This window comes from Pholcus phalangioides, unplaced genomic scaffold, assembly GCF_987345545.1.
Source record: "Pholcus phalangioides strain wild (caught in Gottingen) unplaced genomic scaffold, Ppha-v1.0 ptg000017l_1, whole genome shotgun sequence".
Taxonomy (NCBI): Eukaryota; Metazoa; Arthropoda; class Arachnida; order Araneae; family Pholcidae; genus Pholcus; species Pholcus phalangioides.
Window position 1 is genome coordinate 6,710,442 of NW_028301610.1, and position 24,463 is coordinate 6,734,904.

General features: G+C 35.0%; 1 protein-coding gene across 1 annotated transcript in view; it reads left to right on the plus strand.

Annotated features, from left to right (window-relative positions):
* LOC149072164 (protein O-mannosyl-transferase Tmtc3-like) overlaps nt 1-24,463 on the plus strand; it is a 101,134-nt gene that overhangs the window by 1,253 nt on the left and 75,418 nt on the right. Inside the window, exons 2-3 of the mRNA XM_089246805.1 lie at nt 1,722-1,925; nt 7,156-7,292. Coding sequence (XP_089102931.1) covers nt 1,722-1,925; nt 7,156-7,292 — 341 coding nt within the window. The remainder of the gene's footprint in view (nt 1-1,721; nt 1,926-7,155; nt 7,293-24,463) is intronic.

Below are 24,463 nucleotides of genomic sequence, written 5' to 3' on the forward strand. Positions count from 1 at the left end.
AAATTTTTGTTGGTGACTGGAATGTTTTTGAAGTCAATGTACTGTCCTTAATTTTTTTTTTTTTTTTTCTGCATCTTTTTCAATTCTTATTGTCATTAGCATCTTAGCTCACCTGTATTATTGTGCTCGTTACTTAAATATGCATCCTTGGCTCATTGATTTTTCCATTTTTTCATGGATGAATGCTTCACTTTTTAACTGAAGTCGATCTAATGCCTGTGAAAGAAAGCCTAATTTCTTGTCCAAATTGGCCCTAAAATAGTTTCAAACTGAATTGATGCAAATAATTTGGTTGGCGTTGAATAGTTGGTTTTTTTTTTTTTTTGTATTTTTGGGGCGAATTTGAATGTTATGAAATTTTTTTTTTTTGCCACCTATGTTCAATTTCTACTATGTTGAAAATGTTCGACAGAAAAAAAAAAATTCTGATTCTTGCAATTGGAAATCACCAGTTTGGCAACAACCTTGCTTATGGAATCTTAGCTCTGAATATTTCGGTGATTATGATTTCACCCCCTTGGCAATGTGAGTGTGAGCACTGGATTAATTGTAGGCCTAGAAATGCCTCCCGGTCAAATAGGCACCTTAGACAGAACCATTATGTTTTGATAGGGAATACTTATTTTTGTGAAGTCAATGCCAACCAAAATTTACAAGTTGATAGCTGTTAAATACCACTTTAGCATCATATTTCGGGCAAGAAACTGTGCTTTCTTTTGCTGGTGCAAGATAGACTTCTGTTAAAGACAGACATTTTTCTTTAGTTGCTATTAGTGGAACCTTACCGCTAGGGTACTTACAGGATTTTTAGCCAAAGTGCAATTCTCATCTTTTCGTGCTATTTTTTTTTTATGTTAGCGGCTTTGCTCTCTTGTGTTCAGGCTTGTTACTTAAATATGTATCTTTGGCATGAAAGTTTTCCTTTTCCCCCATAGATTAATTTTCTTCAATCTGGTGAGGAAAAGCTACAATTCTTAACAGAATTCAGTCTTCCCCAACCCAGCTAACAGTAAAGCTCAGCTATGAGTCAGAACAAAAAGACGTGAGTGAGAATAAGAATTGAAAATGGTGCTAAAAAGATGAGAATAGTACATTGGCTTGAAAAAAAATTTGGTCTTCAATGAAAAATTTTGAAAGCCAAAGCGTTAAGGTAAGTTATTGGCTGTGGAAAAAAAAATCGCTAATTTGGTTACACCCTCACTTACAGAATCATAGCCTCATTGTGAATTTAAGGTATACAAAAGAATAATGAAATCAATAGGCCTGATAGCAGCAATGATGAAATGGACGATGGAACAGAAAGTTTGGGAAATTATGCCCAAAAACAGGTCTTCAAGGCGGATCTAGATCTCGCTGTTGGGAGGGGTGATTTAAAAAATTGTAGTTAACAATGTAAACTGCATTTTTTTTTCTTCGTCCTAATTTCTCTTGTTTTTTAGTTGAAGTTTTCTTGAATTTGTTATTTAATCAAAAATGTTGATAAGAAAAGTTACAAAAATTTTATGAATTATCGCATTGAGGGCAATATTGCATATTTGGCTATATCTATGGGGGATAGATATAGTTCCGCACCTGAGCTCCCCAGAGTAGTTAAACAAAGAATCGCTTTGACCAACCTCTGACAAAGGTTGATGATGCACCGTTTGAGAATCCCTGCCCTATATCATAGTTTTGTAAATCGTGATAGATTTTTATGAAAATTATAGTTTTGTTTCTTTCAGATGGCTTTCGAATTTGATCCTGGAATCTATCCGAAACATTATATTGGATTGATAGTAGCTGTTTTTATTTGTTACCACAATGCTTTGAACTGTGGATTTGTGTTTGATGATATGTCAGCGATAAGAGATAACAAAGATCTCTGGCCCACTACACCTCTACAAAATCTTTTCTTTCATGATTTCTGGGGTACACCTATTGATAAAGTAAGATACTTCTCTAATTTTGTGTTGACAACTACACTCATTGCCATAAAAATTTGCGCACCCAGAAGAAGTCGTCAAAATGAAACGAAATTTTACACATGTAAGTACTACGTTGATATAAGTAAGTGACTAGAAAATCCAAGAAAAAGGATAATTTATTGCAGAAAAAAGTACAGATGAACAGAAGTTTTAGTACTCTGTTGGACCCCCTCTAGCGCGAATGCACGCTGCGATACGAGCGGACATTGAGGCATACAAGTTCTGTATGATGTCCTGAGACATCTCGTTCCACAGTTGCTGTAAATGCGCCTCTAGTTCGACCAACCTCGTAGGGTGTCCAACTTGCCATCCCAAATGATCCCAGATATTCTTGATTGGTGACAAATCTGGGGATAGAGCAGGCCAGGGAAGGGTGGTAATGTGGCGGAGGCAGTCTTGTGACATCCTTGCTGTGTGTGGCCTAGCATTGTCTTGTTGAAAAATGGCTCCTGGGAGCCCTGCCATGAGTGGAAACACATGTGACTGAAGGATGTTATGGACGTACCGCTGGGCTGTCATTGTGCCATGGATCGATATTAGGGGTGACCGTGTATTGTAAACAATGGCACCCCATACCATGACACCAGCTGTGGGAGCGGTGTGTCGCTGTAAAGCGAAGGCTGGATTGAAGCGTTCACCACGGGGCCTCCACACACGAACACGATTGTCATCACTGCTCAAGTTGAATCTCGATTCGTCGCTGAAGACGACCTGGTTCCATTCCGTTGCAGTCCAATCCCGTCGTACTCGACACCACTCCAAACGGAGGCGTTGGTGGGTGGGTGTCATTGGCAGCACACGTAATGGGCGCCGCGATACCAGATGTCCTTCAGCCAGGCGCCTTGCGATGGTTCGGGAAGACACAGGGGCCCGTAGTGAAGCAGCTGCCTGTGTCTGGATAGCGGCCAATGAGGCAATTGGCTCTACGTGTGCGTTTCGGATGATGTGACGGTCTTCTCGACGACTGGTCTGTCGAGGGCATCCTGAACCTGGTCGCTGTGTAAATGACGTCTCTTCTGTCCACTGGTCCCAACACCACCTCACAGTAAAATCAGAACGGCCTAGTTGACCAGCTACTCGCCGAGCTGACCACCCAGCTTCCATCATCCCGATGATTCTTCCCTTATCGAACTCTGACAACTGCTCATATGGTCTTCGACGGCGGCGTAACGACATGACTACCTCAGCATTTCCTTTGCAAACAATTAAATACACTCCAGCAAGCTCTGCTTACATGTGTTATACTCCATGGAGAACGAAGTTCAATGCCCTGTAGTGGCATTACGCAATGCGCGATCACGCTACATTTCTAATCATTTGCGTATCTGCCCGACGTGTACCTTCAGGCCAACTTTCGTTTCGATCCCACAATTATTTCTTGGTGCGCAAATTTTTATGGCAATGAGTGTATATTAAAATTATTACAAAATTTGTGAATAATCTTGTGAACTCAACAGCTTGGGTCTACGTCAAAACATCACTGTCAAAACATCGCTTGTCAAAACATTGCTGTGACAAAAACATCGCTTGTCAAAACATTGCTGTAACAAAAACATCGCTTGTCAAAACATTGCTGTGACAAAAACATCGCTTGTCAAAACATCGCTGTGACAAAAACATCGCTTGTCGAAACATCGCTGTGACAAAAACATCGCCAAATATGTCAAAACATCGCGAACAAAAACATCGCCGTGACAAAAACATTGCGGTCAAAAACATAGCCAAATACGTCAAAACATCGCCTGAACATGGCCCTCGAAATAAGATCGCCTTATGAAAAATTTTTAAAATTAAAAATTTAATGGATTAAAAATTGTAATGGAAATCACATCCCTTTTTTTTTGTTCAACTGGTAACCAAAGCTGCACTAAAAGTGCATTAAACTTTCAAGCGGCTTTGGTTGTGACAAAGCCAAACTGTCATGTATATGTCTGTGTTCGACTGTTTCCACACCTATTAGTTTTCTCTCAATCGTTCGAATTCAGCCTTTTTTTGAGTAATGGACAATGAACAGAGAGAGTTCTTATAAATTCTGTATTATACAAAAAGGTTTTTTTTAACAGCTGGCTGATGCGAAGATATATTTTGGAAAGAGAGAAAATTTAACTGCCCCTGCGGGGAATCAAACCCACTTCCTTTCACTAATCGAGTGAACGCCCTAGACCAATGGTTCTCAACCTTTTTTTGCTCATGACCCCCTTTCAACCATTTTTCATTCCTGTGGCCCCCTTGTGACCATGATCAATTTCCTACCCCCCCCCCCCGTTTTCCCGTAGATGACAATTGTTCAAATATTGTTTGCAGTATAAATATGTGTTTGAATTCAATTTATTTTTAATTTATGAAAATTAAAACACAGTTAATTAAAAAAATATATAATAAGTTATTTTCAATCAATGTAAACATTGCGCTTGCAGACGGCATGTCATCAAGTTACTGTTCAGGATGAAGTTTGAGTTATTTACAAATTAGTTTTTCTTGGGTAAATTTGAATTTGGGTGAATCAGAATTTCGAACAAATCAGGAAGTATAAATAATCAGATTTCAAAAAAGAAAATTATTGGTTTATTGATTATAATTTCGATGCGGTGAGATTTGCGGCGCGCGTTTGGTTTAATAAAGCTGAATTGCAAGCACATCCACATTATGACCATGGCATACTCCGATTCTGTTGTCGAACAAGAATTTTTGTTCTTTCAACCTCATAGCCAGAACACGCGGTGGACAACATATTTAACATTTTTTAAGTAAGTTGTAGTTATTTGTTCAATTACTTCATTTTTTGTGATGTTTCCATGAATTATGAAATCGTAAATGCTATAATTAAGGTATCATTTTGCCATGACTGGCTATCGTTTCCATTCTGCGAGCAAATTTCCCACATGTTGGATGATGTCATTAATTTTACATTTTTAAGTATTTTTTCCCCTTTATCAAATAAAATTGAATTTTTTCAGGAATATTCATGTCAATTTTCAAGTCATTCTCACAATCGTTCTTTTTTTACAGTGTTTTGAAATCAGAACCTTAGTTATAATCACCCTGTATATCGTAAATCATTGCTAATTAATCTGCATTATTTATGCTTTATTAAATACATTATATTCACCTAATTTTTATTACTTTTTGCAAAATAGCTTCCTAATTAAGTATCCTGAAAGTAACTGGAGAAAAACCTTTATATACTATATGGTTAATAATAACATTAAAAGAATTTTCAAACACACAGTAATCCATTGAGTTAAGCAACAAATAATTAAATTGCAAAAGTTGGTTTTTGTTAAAATGTAATAAATATTTATTGATTAATTAGCATGGGAATAGTGTTAATTACATTAATAAACATTTTATTTTAGTTAATTATTGGAAGTGGGAATGATTTTTCAGAAATTTCATTGTTTTTAATGTTAATACTATTTAAAACAAAAAAACCGGTTTAAACTAAAAAACCTGGTTTAAACCAAAAAAACCCGGTTTTTTGGTTTTTTTAAAAAAAAACGTTTTTTTTATCAACCCTGCCCTACAGGAATACTTTCAATTAGAAAAATTATCCAAATAACGTGTATAGTACTCAGATATGCCATTCATGTTGCCAGGGAGTGTATAGTTATTAAAATAAAAATATTAACTTTTTATACGGACACGTGTGCTCAAAAATCCAATTACGATGTTGTTGCAACGTCTCTTTTGACGCCAACAAAACAGTTTTATTCGCATTTAACGTATTTTTTTGGTTGGTTGTCTTCAAATAAATGTTACTGTCAATCACTGTCAATAAAGTGACACTGTATGCATATATACAGTACATTCACCTCGAAACCTTATAATTATTGATAACACAAGCTTATGACAAGATTATGATTTTTATGACCTAAAGAAGAAACGTAGTAGCTAATAATTTATCAGCTAAGTTCACCTGTACCTTTATTATTTCTGTAATAAAATCTCAGAAAAATATGCGATAGTATATAATCTTAAGGAATAAAGCAATAATAAAATAATGAAGCGCAATAAAAAATATCCGATGTCTTTTTGAAACGATGTTTTTGTCACGGCGATGTTATGACGTGCGATGTTTTTGTCACGCCGATGTTTTGACGTGCGATGTTTTTGTGACTGCAATGTTTTGACAGTGATGTTTTGACTTGCGATGTTTTTGTCACGGCGATGTTTTGACGCCGATGTTTTGATGAGCGATGTTTTTGTTGGCGATGATTTGACGCGATACCCAACAGCTTGGGTATGACAAATCCCAGGTACCAAAAAATTGGGGTAAAAAAATTTTACCCTCATTATTAGTGCCAAAATTTTGAGGTGCAGTACTGTTGCGCTTTGAGGCATGTGGGGGATATTATTTTCTGCTAACCTGTTTTTTTATCCTCTTTCCTCTTCTATACTAGAAAAATCCACAAATGTGTTCGTTACTTGAGCGTTAATTTCCAAAGAAAAATTATCTTGAAGTCAACAAGTGTACTCCACTAAACACACAATTGAGTATAGAATACACTATCACACATTGGGTAACATGGAACTTACATCGTGGCTTGACAAATCCCAGGTGGCAGGTCAACTAAAAAATTGATATTAGCCCCTGATTTTTTTCATGTATGATAACTTATCAAGTCTGAGGACAGCAAAAATTATTGGAAATTATGCTAGAGCATGTCTGCTAGTATAGAAAGGGATCCCCAAGTCCTGGACAAGTCCAAAAATTGGCTATTCTGGACTGATTTTGTTGGTAAAAAAATGCTTGGCATTCTTTAAATTTTGCTGGTGCCTAAATTTCTTTTCGATTTGTCAAGTCCTGGGGTACATATAACTTGCAAAAGTAGCAATGATTATGTTATTAAGTGCTAACAGCTCAACTTTAATTGAAAAAGTATATTAATTTTTTTTTTTTACAATCTTTTGATTGAGTGTGGATAAATGAATGAATTATTTAAGTATCATTAAACATTGAGTGGTAAAAATGAACCAGATTTTTGATCACATAAATTCTGTGCAAAGCAGACAATTAAAAAAAATAAATACTCCATATAATTTGTTATATAATGTATTTATTGTGGTTGAAAATTATTTGAAAATATTAGTTATAATTTTGTAACAATTCAAACCAATTTTTGATATCCAAAAAATTTCAACTCTACTTTCTTTTTATGTCAGGCGTAATTCTCTACTTTTTTATTTTCAGGAGCACAGCCATAAATCATATCGTCCACTCTGTGTCTTGACATTTCGTCTAAATTATGCCCTTCATCAACTGCGGCCGTGGGGTTATCACCTTGTCAACGTTGTCTTGCATGCAGTGGTGTGCCTTTTATATCTGAGGTTTGCATTCTTAATGTTTATTTTTGCTCGCACAAATTTTGTTTTTTGAATATCTTTTTTTACTCCAAATTACACAATTTTAACTCTGTTTTTATAATTTTTTTTATTCCTAAAATTGAGGAGTTTCATTATTAGCTGAAAACAAAGTTGTCAACTACTATGAATTGTCTGTAGTTTGTATGGGTAGCTGCACTGAACTACAAAACTGTGAGATACTCTCAATACTGCAGAATTTCAAAACTTTTTTCCCCTAAAAAAATCAGATTTTTTTGTAAGTTTTTTTTTTATTTGCTGTATTTTATTTATTTTTCATGTCAATTTGTACTAGCTATGCTGTAACAATGTCAATAAAGCTATGGCATAATGACGATTTCGCATATGCATGCTCAGAATGCTACGTTTGAGAGAAGATAAACATTGGACTGGAAAAGGATCAATAATCAAATTGACATAATGTTTGCCATTGAGTGTGTTGCAACACAACATTTGGGTTCAATTAGAAGGAATAAAAGTGATTGTTAGAGCAAAAGAACTATGTGTATGAAGTAACAGTAAGGAAAGAAATGATGTATTTTTATAATATATATTTATGATTAGCTTACTGCATAATTATCAAGTTAGATAATATTTGTATAATTTGAGTTCGTTTGGAGAGAGATAATTGGTGTGTATACAGATTTTTAGAAAGTTTCACAAGTATTTTTAAATTAGCAATGATATGACATCACTCACACAATAGTCATTACCCTACAATCATTGTAAACCCAGGGGATTCTCAGGGAGTTTTTTCTTTTTGCATACTATATGTAGGCCTATAGATCACACCCAATAAGTTATTTTGTATTGGATAGGTACAAGGGGTAGTAGATTGTCATGTGGCTTAGAAAGATGATGTGTTAGAAAGAAGCGCTGAGGAGAGCTCATGAAATTTATTTATATTGTATTTTTCATCAAGGTTATTATATATCAAAATAGGCTGTTGCTCATTGAAAATATGCAACCAAATTCATTTTATCCAAGAACAAACATGTAATTCACTGATGCTGTGGTGAAGTGAGTTATAGACTGGAAATGAACTTACTTGCAAATGAACTCACCAACTGGCTATGACGTAATAAAAAATTTTGTATATGTGTGTGGCAGAATGGCAGACGAGAACAGATAAACATTGGACTAGGAAAAGAGTCTGTGATCAAATTGATGCATCCTTCACCACTGAGAGAGTTGCAATCCCATTTTCAAGTCTAATTTGAAGGAATATTGTGCTCACACAATCCTCACTGAAAATGGAGTGTGATGATAGAGCAAATATATATAAAGTGTGTAATAGTGGAACTTGGCAACATCTGAGAAATATAAAGTCTGTTCTTATTTTTGCACTGGCTCCCACATCTGGTAAGAGCAGTTCTAAATTCACGTTGTCAACAAAGACCAGTTTCAGGACCAATTCACCAGAGAATTTAGATTACAGAAAACAAATTTTGGGATTCAGTAACGAGTTCTCTAATTTTAGAGTATTTAGTTGCCTCGTGTAGTGCAGTAAAAGCATGTAAAGCATGCATTGAAGGGAACAGTAGTTGCATTACTACATTTAAGGGGACAGAAAAATGATGCAGAATTGCCGTACAATGGCCCACCTAACAATTGTTTTGGTACTTTTAAGCAAAGTTCCTTCTAATTTTTTTTTTATTTTACCTGTGGAAAATCTCTTGTCTGTGTGATTCTGCATTTTGTAAAAAGTAAAATGTAAAAAGGTAATGTTTTTTAAGGAAAATGTATGGCATACTTTGAACGTTTAGCCTTATCCGCAGAGCTGTACGTGTGCAGGTACTGCTTTTACCAGAGGACCAAATAATGCAAAATGTATAGTACTCTAAAACATTTAGCTGCGACCACCTGGTGTCATTGCAAAATGGTTGAAAGCACTCTCAGAATGTGCACAAGTACTGTGACACCTTGGCTAATGAAGATTATTTGTTCTGGAATCGCATTTCTTAGCTGAAATCTTTGTTAACCAAAACACAACGTTCTATTGTTTTCTATGAAAAAATGGTTAGATCATTCTAGGATAGCCTGCATATGTATTCAAGGTGCAGAGCACTACTGTAATTTTTGGTGCACCTCACCCATAATTGAGAGGTTTTACCTTATATCCATAGACCTATAAATAAACATGCACAGCTCCTTCAGCAGTGTATGATTAGAAGGTTCAATCTTGTCAGCACACATTATTACATGCGTATAATATAATTTGAGGTTTTAGCCTTATCATCAGAGGGATATGTGTGCAGGTACTGCTTTTTCCAGAGGACCACCTAATACTAAGTGCATAGTACTCTCAAATATTTTGCAGTGACTGTTTCACTGCAAAATGTTTGAAAGCACTCTTCAAATGTGCACAAGTATTTAATTTTGCTTTCTGAAGTAATATGCTTCAGAAAATATATTAAAAATTCATGATAACATGCTGTGGTTCTAAAACAACAGTACCTGCATATGTATTCTATCTGCAGAGCACTAATGTAATTTTTGTGCTCCCCACACATAATTGATAGGTTTTACCTTATCTGTAGACCTGCAAATGAACATGTACAGGTCTTTCAGCATTGCATGATTAGAAGGTTTAATCTTGTCAGCACACATTATTACATGCGTGTAATATAATTTGTGGTTTTAGCCTTATCATCAGAGGGATATGTGTGCAGGTACTGCTTTTTCCAGAGGACCACCTAATACTAAGTGCATAGTACTCTCAAATATTTTGCAGTGACTGTTTCACTGCAAAATGTTTGAAAGCACTCTTCAAATGTGCACAAGTATTTAATTTTGCTTTCTGAAGTAATATGCTTCAGAAAATATATTAAAAATTCTTGATTACATGCTGTGCTTCTAAAAGAACAGTACCTGCATATGTATTCTATCTGCAGAGCACTAATGTAATTTTTGGTGCACCTCACCCATAATTGAGACGTTTTACCTTATATCCATAGACCTATAAATAAACATGCGCAGCTCCTTCAGCAGTGTATGATTAGAAGGTTTAATCTTGTCAGCACACATTATTATATGCGTATAATATAATTTGAGGTTTTAGCCTTATCATCAGAGGGATATGTGTGCAGGTACTGCTTTTTCCAGAGGACCACCTAATAATAAGTGCATAGTACTCTCAAATATTTTGCAGTGAATGTGCCTGTTTCACTGCCAAATGTTTGAAAGCACTCTTCAAATCTGCACAAGTATTTAATTTTGCTTTCTGAAGTAATATGCTTCAGAAAATATATTAAAAATTCATGATAACATGCTGTGCTTCTAAAAGAACAGTACCTGCATATGTATTCTATCTGCAGAGCAATAATGTAATTTTTGTGCTCCCCACACATAATTGATAGGTTTTACCTTATCTGTAGACCTGCAAATGAACATGTACAGGTCTTTCAGCATTGCATGATTAGAAGGTTTAATCTTGTCAGCACACATTATTACATGCGTGTAATATAATTTGTGGTTTTAGCCTTATCATCAGAGGGATATGTGTGCAGGTACTGCTTTTTCCAGAGGACCACCTAATACTAAGTGCATAGTACTCTCAAATATTTTGCAGTGACTGTTTCACTGCAAAATGTTTGAAAGCACTCTTCAAATGTGCACAAGTATTTAATTTTGCTTTCTGAAGTAATATGCTTCAGAAAATATATTAAAAATTCTTGATTACATGCTGTGCTTCTAAAAGAACAGTACCTGCATATGTATTCTATCTGCAGAGCACTAATGTAATTTTTGTACTCCCCACACATAATTGAGAGGTTTTACCTTATCTGTAGACCTGCAAATGAACATGTACTGCTCTTTCAGCAGTGTATGATTAGAAGGTTTAATCTTGTCAGCACACATTATTACATGCGTATAATATAAATTGAGGTTTTAACCTTATCACCAGAGGGATATGTGTGCAGGTACTGCTTTTTCCAGAGGACCACCTAATAATAAGTGCATAGTACTCTCAAATATTTTGCAGTGAATGTGCCTGTTTCACTGCCAAATGTTTGAAAGCACTCTTCAAATCTGCACAAGTATTTAATTTTGCTTTCTGAAGTAATATGCTTCAGAAAATATATTAAAAATTCATGATAACATGCTGTGCTTCTAAAAGAACAGTACCTGCATATGTATTCTATCTGCAGAGCAATAATGTAATTTTTGTGCTCCCCACACATAATTGATAGGTTTTACCTTATCTGTAGACCTGCAAATGAACATGTACTGCTCTTTCAGCAGTGTATGATTAGAAGGTTTAATCTTGTCAGCACACATTATTACATGCGTATAATATAAATTGAGGTTTTAACCTTATCACCAGAGGGATATGTGTGCAGGTACTGCTTTTTCCAGAGGACCACCTAATAATAAGTGCATAGTACTCTCAAATATTTTGCAGTGAATGTGCCTGTTTCACTGCCAAATGTTTGAAAGCACTCTTCAAATCTGCACAAGTATTTAATTTTGCTTTCTGAAGTAATATGCTTCAGAAAATATATTAAAAATTCATGATAACATGCTGTGCTTCTAAAAGAACAGTACCTGCATATGTATTCTATCTGCAGAGCAATAATGTAATTTTTGTGCTCCCCACACATAATTGATAGGTTTTACCTTATCTGTAGACCTGCAAATGAACATGTACAGGTCTTTCAGCATTGCATGATTAGAAGGTTTAATCTTGTCAGCACACATTATTACATGCGTGAAATATAATTTGAGGTTTTAGTTTTTCCATCAGAGGGATATGTGTGCAGGTACTGCTTTTTCCAGAGGACCACCTAATACTAAGTGCATAGTACTCTCAAATATTTTGCAGTGACTGTTTCACTACAAAATGTTTGAAAGCACTCTTCAAATGTGCACAAGTATTTAATTTTGCTTTCTGAAGTAATATGCTTCAGAAAATGTATTAAAAATTCTTGATTACATGCTATGCTTCTAAAAGAACAGTACCTGCATATGTATTCTATCTGCAGAGCACTAATGTAATTTTTGTGCTCCCCACACATAATTGAGAGGTTTTACCTTATCTGTAGACCTGCAAATGAACATGTACTGCTCTTTCAGCAGTGTATGATTAGAAGGTTTAATCTTGTCAGCACACATTATTACATGCGTATAATATAAATTGAGGTTTTAACCTTATCACCAGAGGGATATGTGTGCAGGTACTGCTTTTTCCAGAGGACCACCTAATACTAAGTGCATAGTACTCTCAAATATTTTGCAGTGAATGTGCCTGTTTCACTGCCAAATGTTTGAAAGCACTCTTCAAATGTGCACAAGTATTTAATTTTGCTTTCTGAAGTAATATGCTTCAGAAAATATATTAAAAATTCATGATAACTTGCTGTGGTTCTAAAAGAACAGTACCTGCATATGTATTCTATCTGCACAGCACTAATGTAATTTTTGTGCTCCCCACACATAATTGAGATGTTTTATCTTATCTGTAGACCTGCAAATGAACATGCACAGCTCCTTCAGCAATGTATGATTAGAAGGTTTAATCTTGTCAGCACACATTATTATATGCGTATAATATAATTTGAGGTTTTAGCCTTATCATCAGAGGGATATGTGTGCAGGTACTGCTTTTTCCAGAGGACCACCTAATAATAAGTGCATAGTACTCTCAAATATTTTGCAGTGAATGTGCCTGTTTCACTGCCAAATGTTTGAAAGCACTCTTCAAATGTGCACAAGTATTTAATTTTGCTTTCTGAAGTAATATGCTTCAGAAAATATATTAAAAATTCTTGATTACATGCTGTGCTTCTAAAAGAACAGTACCTGCATATGTATTCTATCTGCAGAGCACTAATGTAATTTTTGGTGCACCTCACCCATAATTGAGACGTTTTACCTTATATCCATAGACCTATAAATAAACATGCGCAGCTCCTTCAGCAGTGTATGATTAGAAGGTTTAATCTTGTCAGCACACATTATTATATGCGTATAATATAATTTGAGGTTTTAGCCTTATCATCAGAGGGATATGTGTGCAGGTACTGCTTTTTCCAGAGGACCACCTAATAATAAGTGCATAGTACTCTCAAATATTTTGCAGTGAATGTGCCTGTTTCACTGCCAAATGTTTGAAAGCACTCTTCAAATCTGCACAAGTATTTAATTTTGCTTTCTGAAGTAATATGCTTCAGAAAATATATTAAAAATTCATGATAACATGCTGTGCTTCTAAAAGAACAGTACCTGCATATGTATTCTATCTGCAGAGCAATAATGTAATTTTTGTGCTCCCCACACATAATTGATAGGTTTTACCTTATCTGTAGACCTGCAAATGAACATGTACAGGTCTTTCAGCATTGCATGATTAGAAGGTTTAATCTTGTCAGCACACATTATTACATGCGTGTAATATAATTTGTGGTTTTAGCCTTATCATCAGAGGGATATGTGTGCAGGTACTGCTTTTTCCAGAGGACCACCTAATACTAAGTGCATAGTACTCTCAAATATTTTGCAGTGACTGTTTCACTGCAAAATGTTTGAAAGCACTCTTCAAATGTGCACAAGTATTTAATTTTGCTTTCTGAAGTAATATGCTTCAGAAAATATATTAAAAATTCTTGATTACATGCTGTGCTTCTAAAAGAACAGTACCTGCATATGTATTCTATCTGCAGAGCACTAATGTAATTTTTGTACTCCCCACACATAATTGAGAGGTTTTACCTTATCTGTAGACCTGCAAATGAACATGTACTGCTCTTTCAGCAGTGTATGATTAGAAGGTTTAATCTTGTCAGCACACATTATTACATGCGTATAATATAAATTGAGGTTTTAACCTTATCACCAGAGGGATATGTGTGCAGGTACTGCTTTTTCCAGAGGACCACCTAATAATAAGTGCATAGTACTCTCAAATATTTTGCAGTGAATGTGCCTGTTTCACTGCCAAATGTTTGAAAGCACTCTTCAAATCTGCACAAGTATTTAATTTTGCTTTCTGAAGTAATATGCTTCAGAAAATATATTAAAAATTCATGATAACATGCTGTGCTTCTAAAAGAACAGTACCTGCATATGTATTCTATCTGCAGAGCAATAATGTAATTTTTGTGCTCCCCACACATAATTGATAGGTTTTACCTTATCTGTAGACCTGCAAATGAACATGTACTGCTCTTTCAGCAGTGTATGATTAGAAGGTTTAATCTTGTCAGCACACATTATTACATGCGTATAATATAAATTGAGGTTTTAACCTTATCACCAGAGGGATATGTGTGCAGGTACTGCTTTTTCCAGAGGACCACCTAATAATAAGTGCATAGTACTCTCAAATATTTTGCAGTGAATGTGCCTGTTTCACTGCCAAATGTTTGAAAGCACTCTTCAAATCTGCACAAGTATTTAATTTTGCTTTCTGAAGTAATATGCTTCAGAAAATATATTAAAAATTCATGATAACATGCTGTGCTTCTAAAAGAACAGTACCTGCATATGTATTCTATCTGCAGAGCAATAATGTAATTTTTGTGCTCCCCACACATAATTGATAGGTTTTACCTTATCTGTAGACCTGCAAATGAACATGTACAGGTCTTTCAGCATTGCATGATTAGAAGGTTTAATCTTGTCAGCACACATTATTACATGCGTGAAATATAATTTGAGGTTTTAGTTTTTCCATCAGAGGGATATGTGTGCAGGTACTGCTTTTTCCAGAGGACCACCTAATACTAAGTGCATAGTACTCTCAAATATTTTGCAGTGACTGTTTCACTACAAAATGTTTGAAAGCACTCTTCAAATGTGCACAAGTATTTAATTTTGCTTTCTGAAGTAATATGCTTCAGAAAATGTATTAAAAATTCTTGATTACATGCTATGCTTCTAAAAGAACAGTACCTGCATATGTATTCTATCTGCAGAGCACTAATGTAATTTTTGTGCTCCCCACACATAATTGAGAGGTTTTACCTTATCTGTAGACCTGCAAATGAACATGTACTGCTCTTTCAGCAGTGTATGATTAGAAGGTTTAATCTTGTCAGCACACATTATTACATGCGTATAATATAAATTGAGGTTTTAACCTTATCACCAGAGGGATATGTGTGCAGGTACTGCTTTTTCCAGAGGACCACCTAATACTAAGTGCATAGTACTCTCAAATATTTTGCAGTGAATGTGCCTGTTTCACTGCCAAATGTTTGAAAGCACTCTTCAAATGTGCACAAGTATTTAATTTTGCTTTCTGAAGTAATATGCTTCAGAAAATATATTAAAAATTCATGATAACTTGCTGTGGTTCTAAAAGAACAGTACCTGCATATGTATTCTATCTGCACAGCACTAATGTAATTTTTGTGCTCCCCACACATAATTGAGATGTTTTATCTTATCTGTAGACCTGCAAATGAACATGCACAGCTCCTTCAGCAATGTATGATTAGAAGGTTTAATCTTGTCAGCACACATTATTATATGCGTATAATATAATTTGAGGTTTTAGCCTTATCATCAGAGGGATATGTGTGCAGGTACTGCTTTTTCCAGAGGACCACCTAATAATAAGTGCATAGTACTCTCAAATATTTTGCAGTGAATGTGCCTGTTTCACTGCCAAATGTTTGAAAGCACTCTTCAAATGTGCACAAGTATTTAATTTTGCTTTCTGAAGTAATATGCTTCAGAAAATATATTAAAAATTCATGATAACATGCTGTGCTTCTAAAAGAACAGTACCTGCATATGTATTCTATCTGCAGAGCACTAATGTAATTTTTGTGCTCCCCACACATAATTGAGAGGTTTTACCTTATCTGTAGACCTGCAAATGAACATGTACTGCTCTTTCAGCAGTGTATGATTAGAAGGTTTAATCTTGTCAGCACACATTATTACATGCGTATAATATAAATTGAGGTTTTAACCTTATCACCAGAGGGATATGTGTGCAGGTACTGCTTTTTCCAGATGACCACCTAATACAAAGTGCATAGTACTCTCAAATATTTTGCAGTGGCTGTTTCACTGCAAAATGTTTGAAAGCACTCTTCAAATGTGCACAAGTATTTAATTTTGCTTTCTGAAGTAATATGCTTCAGAAAATATATTAAAAGTTCATGATAACATGCTGTGCTTCTAAAAGAACAGTACCTGCATATGTATTCTATCTGCAGAGCACTACTGTAATTTTTGGTGCACCTCGTCCATAATTGAGAGGTTTTATCTTATCTGTAGACCTGCAAATGAACATGTACAGGTCTTTCAGCATTGCATGATTAGAAGGTTTAATCTTGTCAGCACACATTATTACATGCGTGAAATATAATTTGAGGTTTTAGTTTTTCCATCAGAGGGATATGTGTGCAGGTACTGCTTTTTCCAGAGGACCACCTAATACTAAGTGCATAGTACTCTCAAATATTTTGCAGTGACTGTTTCACTGCAAAATGTTTGAAAGCACTCTTCAAATGTGCACAAGTATTTAATTTTGCTTTCTGAAGTAATATGCTTCAGAAAATGTATTAAAAATTCTTGATTACATGCTATGCTTCTAAAAGAACAGTACCTGCATATGTATTCTATCTGCAGAGCACTAATGTAATTTTTGTGCTCCCCACACATAATTGAGAGGTTTTACCTTATCTGTAGACCTGCAAATGAACATATACTGCTCTTTCAGCAGTGTATGATTAGAAGGTTTAATCTTGTCAGCACACATTATTACATGCGTATAAAATAATTTGAGGTTTTAGCCTTATCATCAGAGGGAAATGTGTGCAGGTACTGCTTTTTCCAGAGGACCACCTAATACTAAGTGCATAGTACTCTCAAATATTTTGCAGTGAATGTGCCTGTTTCACTGCCAAATGTTTGAAAGCACTCTTCAAATGTGCACAAGTATTTAATTTTGCTTTCTGAAGTAATATGCTTCAGAAAATATATTAAAAATTCATGATAACATGCTGTGCTTCTAAAAGAACAGTACCTGCATATGTATTCTATCTGCAGAGCACTAATGTAATTTTTGTGCTCCCCACACATAATTGAGAGGTTTTATCTTATCTGTAGACCTGCAAATGAACATGCACAGCTCCTTCAGCAGTGTATGATTAGGAGGTTTAATCTTGTCAGGACACATTATTACATGTGTATAATATAATTTGAGCTTTTAGCCTTACCATCAGAGGGATATGTGTGCAGGTACTGCTTTTTCCAGATGACCACCTAATACAAAGTGCATAGTACTCTCAAATATTTTGCAGTGGCTGTTTCACTGCAAAATGTTTGAAAGCACTCTTCAAATGTGCACAAGTATTTAATTTTGCTTTCTGAAGTAATATGCTTCAGAAAATATATTAAAAGTTCATGATAACATGCTGTGGTTCTAAAAAACAGTACCTGCATATGTATTCTATCTGCAGAGCACTAATGTAATTTTTGTGCTCCCCACACATAATTGAGAGGTTTTACCTTATCTGTAGACCTGCAAATGAACATGCACAGCTCCTTCAGCAATGTATGATTAGAAGGTTTAATCTTGTCAGCACACATTATTACATGCGTATAATATAAATTGAGGTTTTAACCTTATCACCAGAGGGATATGTGTGCAGGTACTGCTTTTTCCAGAGGACCACCTAATACTAAGTGCATAGTACTCTCAAATATTTTGCAGTGAATGTGCCTGTTTCACTGCCAAATGTTTGAAAGCACTCTTCAAATCTGCACACGTATTTAATTTTGCTTTCTGAAGTAATATGCTTCAGAAAATATATTAAAAATTCATGATAACATGCTGTGCTTCTAAAAGAACAGTACCTGCATATGTATTCTATCTGCAGAGCACTAATGTAATTTTTGTGCTCCCCACACATAATTGATAGGTTTTACCTTATCTGTAGACCTGCAAATGAACATGTACAGGTCTTTCAGCATTGCATGATTAGAAGGTTTAATCTTGTCAGCACACATTATTACATGCGTGAAATATAATTTGAGGTTTTAGTTTTTCCATCAGAGGGATATGTGTGCAGGTACTGCTTTTTCCAGAGGACCACCTAATACTAAGTGCATAGTACTCTCAAATATTTTGCAGTGACTGTTTCACTGCAAAATGTTTGAAAGCACTCTTCAAATGTGCACAAGTATTTAATTTTGCTTTCTGAAGTAATATGCTACAGAAAATGTATTAAAAATTCTTGATTACATGCTATGCTTCTAAAAGAACAGTACCTGCATATGCATTCTATCTGCAGAGCACTAATGTAATTTTTGTGCTCTCCACACATAACTCAGAGGTTTTACCTTATCTGTAGACCTGCAAATGAACATGCACAGCTCCTTCAGCAATGTATGATTAGAAGGTTTAATCTTGTCAGCACACATTATTACATGCGTATAATATAACTTGAGGTTTTAACCTTATCACCAGAGGGATATGTGTGCAGGTACTGCTTTTTCCAGAGGACCACCTAATACTAAGTGCATAGTACTCTCAAATATTTTGCAGTGAATATGCCTGTTTCACTGCCAAATGTTTGAAAGCACTCTTCAAATGTTCACAAGTATTTAATTTTGCTTTCTGAAGTAATATGCTTCAGAAAATATATTAAAAGTTCATGATAACATGCTGTGGTTCTAAAAAACAGGACCTGCATATGTATTCTATCTGCAGAGCACTAATGTAATTTTTGTGCTCCCCACACATAATTCAGAGGTTTTACCTTATCTGTAGACCTGCAAATGAACATGCACAGCTCCTTCAGCAGTGTATGATTAGAAGGTTTAATCTTGTCAGCACACATTATTACATGTGTATAATATAATTTGAGGTTTTAGCCTTACCATCAGAGGGATATGTGTGCAGGTACTGCTTTTTCCAGATGACCACCTAATACAAAGTGCATAGTACTCTCAAATATTTTGCAGTGGCTGTTTCACTGCAAAATGTTTGAAAGCACTCTTCAAATGTGCACAAGTATTTAATTTTGCTTTCTGAAGTAATATGCTTCAGAAAATATATTAAAAATTCTTGATTACATGCTGTGCTTCTAAAAGAACAGTACCTGCATATGTATTCTATCTGCAGAGCACTACTGTAATTTTTGGTGCACCTCGCCCATAATTGTGAGGTTTTATCTTATCTGTAGACCTGCAAATGAACATGCACAGCTCCTTCAGCAATGTATGATTAGAAGGTTTAATCTTGTCAGCACACATTATTATATTCGCATAATATAACTTGAGGTTTTAACCTTATCACCAGAGGGATATGTGTGCAGGTACTGCTTTTTCCAGAGGACCACCTAATACTAAGTGCATAGTACTCTCAAATATTTTGCAGTGGCTGTTTCACTGCCAAATGTTTGAAAGCACTCTTCAAATGTGCACAAGTATTTAATTTTGCTTTCTGAAGTAATATGCTTCAGAAAATATATAAAAAATTCTTGATTACATGCTGTGCTTCTAAAAGAACAGTACCTGCATATGTATTCTATCTGCAGAGCACTACTGTAATTTTTGGTGCACCTCGCCCATAATTGAGAGGTTTTATCTTATCTGTAGACCTGCAAATGAACATGCACAGCTCCTTCAGCAATGTATGATTAGAAGGTTTAATCTTGTCAGCACACATTATTATATTCGCATAATATAACTTGAGGTTTTAACCTTATCACCAGAGGGATATGTGTGCAGGTACTGCTTTTTCCAGAGGACCACCTAATACTAAGTGCATAGTACTCTCAAATATTTTGCAGTGAATATGCCTGTTTCACTGCCAAATGTTTGAAAGCACTCTTCAAATGTTCACAAGTATTTAATTTTGCTTTCTGAAGTAATATGCTTCAGAAAATATATTAAAAGTTCATGATAACATGCTGTGGTTCTAAAAAACAGGACCTGCATATGTATTCTATCTGCAGAGCCAAAATGTAATTTTTGTGCTCCCCACACATAATTGAGAGGTTTTACCTTATCTGTAGACCTGCAAATGAACATGTACTGCTCTTACAGCAGTGTATGATTAGAAGGTTTAATCTTGTCAGCACACATTATTACATGCGTATAATATAATTTGAGGTTTTAGCCTTATCATCAGAGGGATATGTGTGCAGGTACTGCTTTTTCCAGAGGACCACCTAATACTAAGTGCATAGTACTCTCAAATATTTTGCAGTGAATGTGCCTGTTTCACTGCCAAATGTTTGAAAGCACTCTTCAAATGTGCACAAGTATTTAATTTTGCTTTCTGAAGTAATATGCTTCAGAAAATATATTAAAAATTCTTGATTACATGCTATGCTTCTAAAAGAACAGTACCTGCATATGTATTCTATCTGCAGAGCACTAATGTAATTTTTGTGCTCCCCACACATAATTGAGAGGTTTTATCTTATCTGTAGACCTGCAAATGAACATGCACAGCTCCTTCAGCAGTGTATGATTAGAAGGTTTAATCTTGTCAGCACACATTATTACATGTGTATAATATAATTTGAGGTTTTAGCCTTACCATCAGAGGGATATGTGTGCAGGTACTGCTTTTTCCAGATGACCACCTAATACAAAGTGCATAGTACTCTCAAATATTTTGCAGTGGCTGTTTCACTGCAAAATGTTTGAAAGCACTCTTCAAATGTGCACAAGTATTTAATTTTGCTTTCTGAAGTAATATGCTTCAGAAAATATATAAAAAATTCTTGATTACATGCTGTGCTTCTAAAAGAACAGTACCTGCATATGTATTCTATCTGCAGAGCACTACTGTAATTTTTGGTGCACCTCGCCCATAATTGAGAGGTTTTATCTTATCTGTAGACCTGCAAATGAACATGCACAGCTCCTTCAGCAATGTATGATTAGAAGGTTTAATCTTGTCAGCACACATTATTATATTCGCATAATATAACTTGAGGTTTTAACCTTATCACCAGAGGGATATGTGTGCAGGTACTGCTTTTTCCAGAGGACCACCTAATACTAAGTGCATAGTACTCTCAAATATTTTGCAGTGAATATGCCTGTTTCACTGCCAAATGTTTGAAAGCACTCTTCAAATGTTCACAAGTATTTAATTTTGCTTTCTGAAGTAATATGCTTCAGAAAATATATTAAAAGTTCATGATAACATGCTGTGGTTCTAAAAAACAGGACCTGCATATGTATTCTATCTGCAGAGCCAAAATGTAATTTTTGTGCTCCCCACACATAATTGAGAGGTTTTACCTTATCTGTAGACCTGCAAATGAACATGTACTGCTCTTACAGCAGTGTATGATTAGAAGGTTTAATCTTGTCAGCACACATTATTACATGCGTATAATATAATTTGAGGTTTTAGCCTTATTATCAGAGGGATATGTGTGCAGGTACTGCTTTTTCCAGAGGACCACCTAATACTAAGTGCATAGTACTCTCAAATATTTTGCAGTGAATGTGCCTGTTTCACTGCCAAATGTTTGAAAGCACTCTTCAAATGTGCACAAGTATTTAATTTTGCTTTCTGAAGTAATATGCTTCAGAAAATATATTAAAAATTCTTGATTACATGCTATGCTTCTAAAAGAACAGTACCTGCATATGTATTCTATCTGCAGAGCACTAATGTAATTTTTGTGCTCCCCACACATAATTGAGAGGTTTTATCTTATCTGTAGACCTGCAAATGAACATGCACAGCTCCTTCAGCAGTGTATGATTAGAAGGTTTAATCTTGTCAGCACACATTATTACATGTGTATAATATAATTTGAGGTTTTAGCCTTACCATCAGAGGGATATGTGTGCAGGTACTGCTTTTTCCAGATGACCACCTAATACAAAGTGCATAGTACTCTCAAATATTTTGCAGTGGCTGTTTCACTGCAAAATGTTTGAAAGCACTCTTCAAATGTGCACAAGTATTTAATTTTGCTTTCTGAAGTAATATGCTTCAGAAAATATATAAAAAATTCTTGATTACATGCTGTGCTTCTAAAAGAACAGTACCTGCATATGTATTCTATCTGCAGAGCACTACTGTAATTTTTGGTGCACCTCGCCCATAATTGAGAGGTTTTATCTTATCTGTAGACCTGCAAATGAACATGCACAGCTCCTTCAGCAATGTATGATTAGAAGGTTTAATCTTGTCAGCACACATTATTATATTCGCATAATATAACTTGAGGTTTTAACCTTATCACCAGAGGGATATGTGTGCAGGTACTGCTTTTTCCAGAGGACCACCTAATACTAAGTGCATAGTACTCTCAAATATTTTGCAGTGAATATGCCTGTTTCACTGCCAAATGTTTGAAAGCACTCTTCAAATGTTCACAAGTATTTAATTTTGCTTTCTGAAGTAATATGCTTCAGAAAATATATTAAAAGTTCATGATAACATGCTGTGGTTCTAAAAAACAGGACCTGCATATGTATTCTATCTGCAGAGCACTAATGTAATTTTTGTGCTCCCCACACATAATTGAGAGGTTTTACCTTATCTGTAGACCTGTAAATGAACATGCGCAGCTCCTTCAGCAATGTATGATTAGAAGGTTTAATCTTGTCAGCACACATTATTACATGCGTATAATATAACTTGAGGTTTTAACCTTATCACCAGAGGGATATGTGTGCAGGTACTGCTTTTTCCAGAGGACCACTTAATACTAAGTGCATAGTACTCTCAAATATTTTGCAGTGAATGTGCCTGTTTCACTGCAAAATGTTTGAAAGCACTCTTCAAATGTGCACAAGTGTTTAATTTTGCTTTCTGACGTAATATGCTTCAGAAAATATATTAAAAATTCTTGATTACATGCTGTGCTTCTAAAAGAACAGTACCTGCATATGTATTCTATCTGCAGAGCACTACTGTAATTTTTGGTGCACCTCGCCCATAATTGAGATGTTTTATCTTATCTGTAGACCTGCAAATGAACATGCACAGCTCCTTCAGCAATGTATGATTAGAAGGTTTAATCTTGTCAGCACACATTATTATATTCGCATAATATAACTTGAGGTTTTAACCTTATCACCAGAGGGATATGTGTGCAGGTACTGCTTTTTCCAGAGGACCACCTAATACTAAGTGCATAGTACTCTCAAATATTTTGCAGTGACTGTTTCACTGCAAAATGTTTGAAAGCACTCTTCAAATGTGCACAAGTATTTAATTTTGCTTTCTGAAGTAATATGCTTCAGAAAATATATTAAAAGTTCATGATAACATGCTGTGGTTCTAAAAAACAGGACCTGCATATGTATTCTATCTGCAGAGCCAAAATGTAATTTTTGTGCTCCCCACACATAATTGAGAGGTTTTACCTTATCTGTAGACCTATAAATAAACATGCACAGCTCCTTCAGCAGTGTATGATTAGAAGGTTTAATCTTGTCAGCACACATTATTACATGTGTATAATATAATTTGAGGTTTTAGCCTTATCATCAGAGGGATATGTGTGCAGGTACTGCTTTTTCCAGATGACCATCTAATACAAAGTGCATAGTACTCTCAAATTCTTTCTTCAGATCGTGATAAGGAAAATAATTACAAAAACTGTAACAAACAGTTAAAAAAGAAGCTAAAAGCTGCAAAGGATGCTTTTTACTTTAATAAATTTATAAAATGTGGTAACGACGTCAAGAAACAATGGAAAGTTACTAATGATATCATAAATCGAAAAATAAATAAAATAGTACTTCCAGTAAATACTAATTCTGAAACAGTGAATGAAATGTATGAATTATTTATCAATTCTGCAATAACTGAAGATTCTGAGTTAATAGATGAAATAGAGCTTCTAGTACCAAACCAGTATAATTCTATAGTTGTTACTGAGATAGAGGAAAGGAATGTAAAGAATTTAATAAACATACTTGAGAATAATAAAGCGGTTGGTTATGATGGAATCACTCCAAAAATGCTAAAAATTGTCAGTAAATACCATTTAAAGTTTATAACCCACATTATAAACTCTTCAATTCTCAATGGAGTTTTTATTGATAAATTAAAATGTGCTCTTGTTATACCCATTCATAAATCAGGTAATGTCAATAATTTCAAAAACTATCGTCCGATCTCTATTTTGCCCGTCTTTTCGAAAATTTTGGAAAAGATAATGAAACACAAAATTATAAATTTTCTAAAT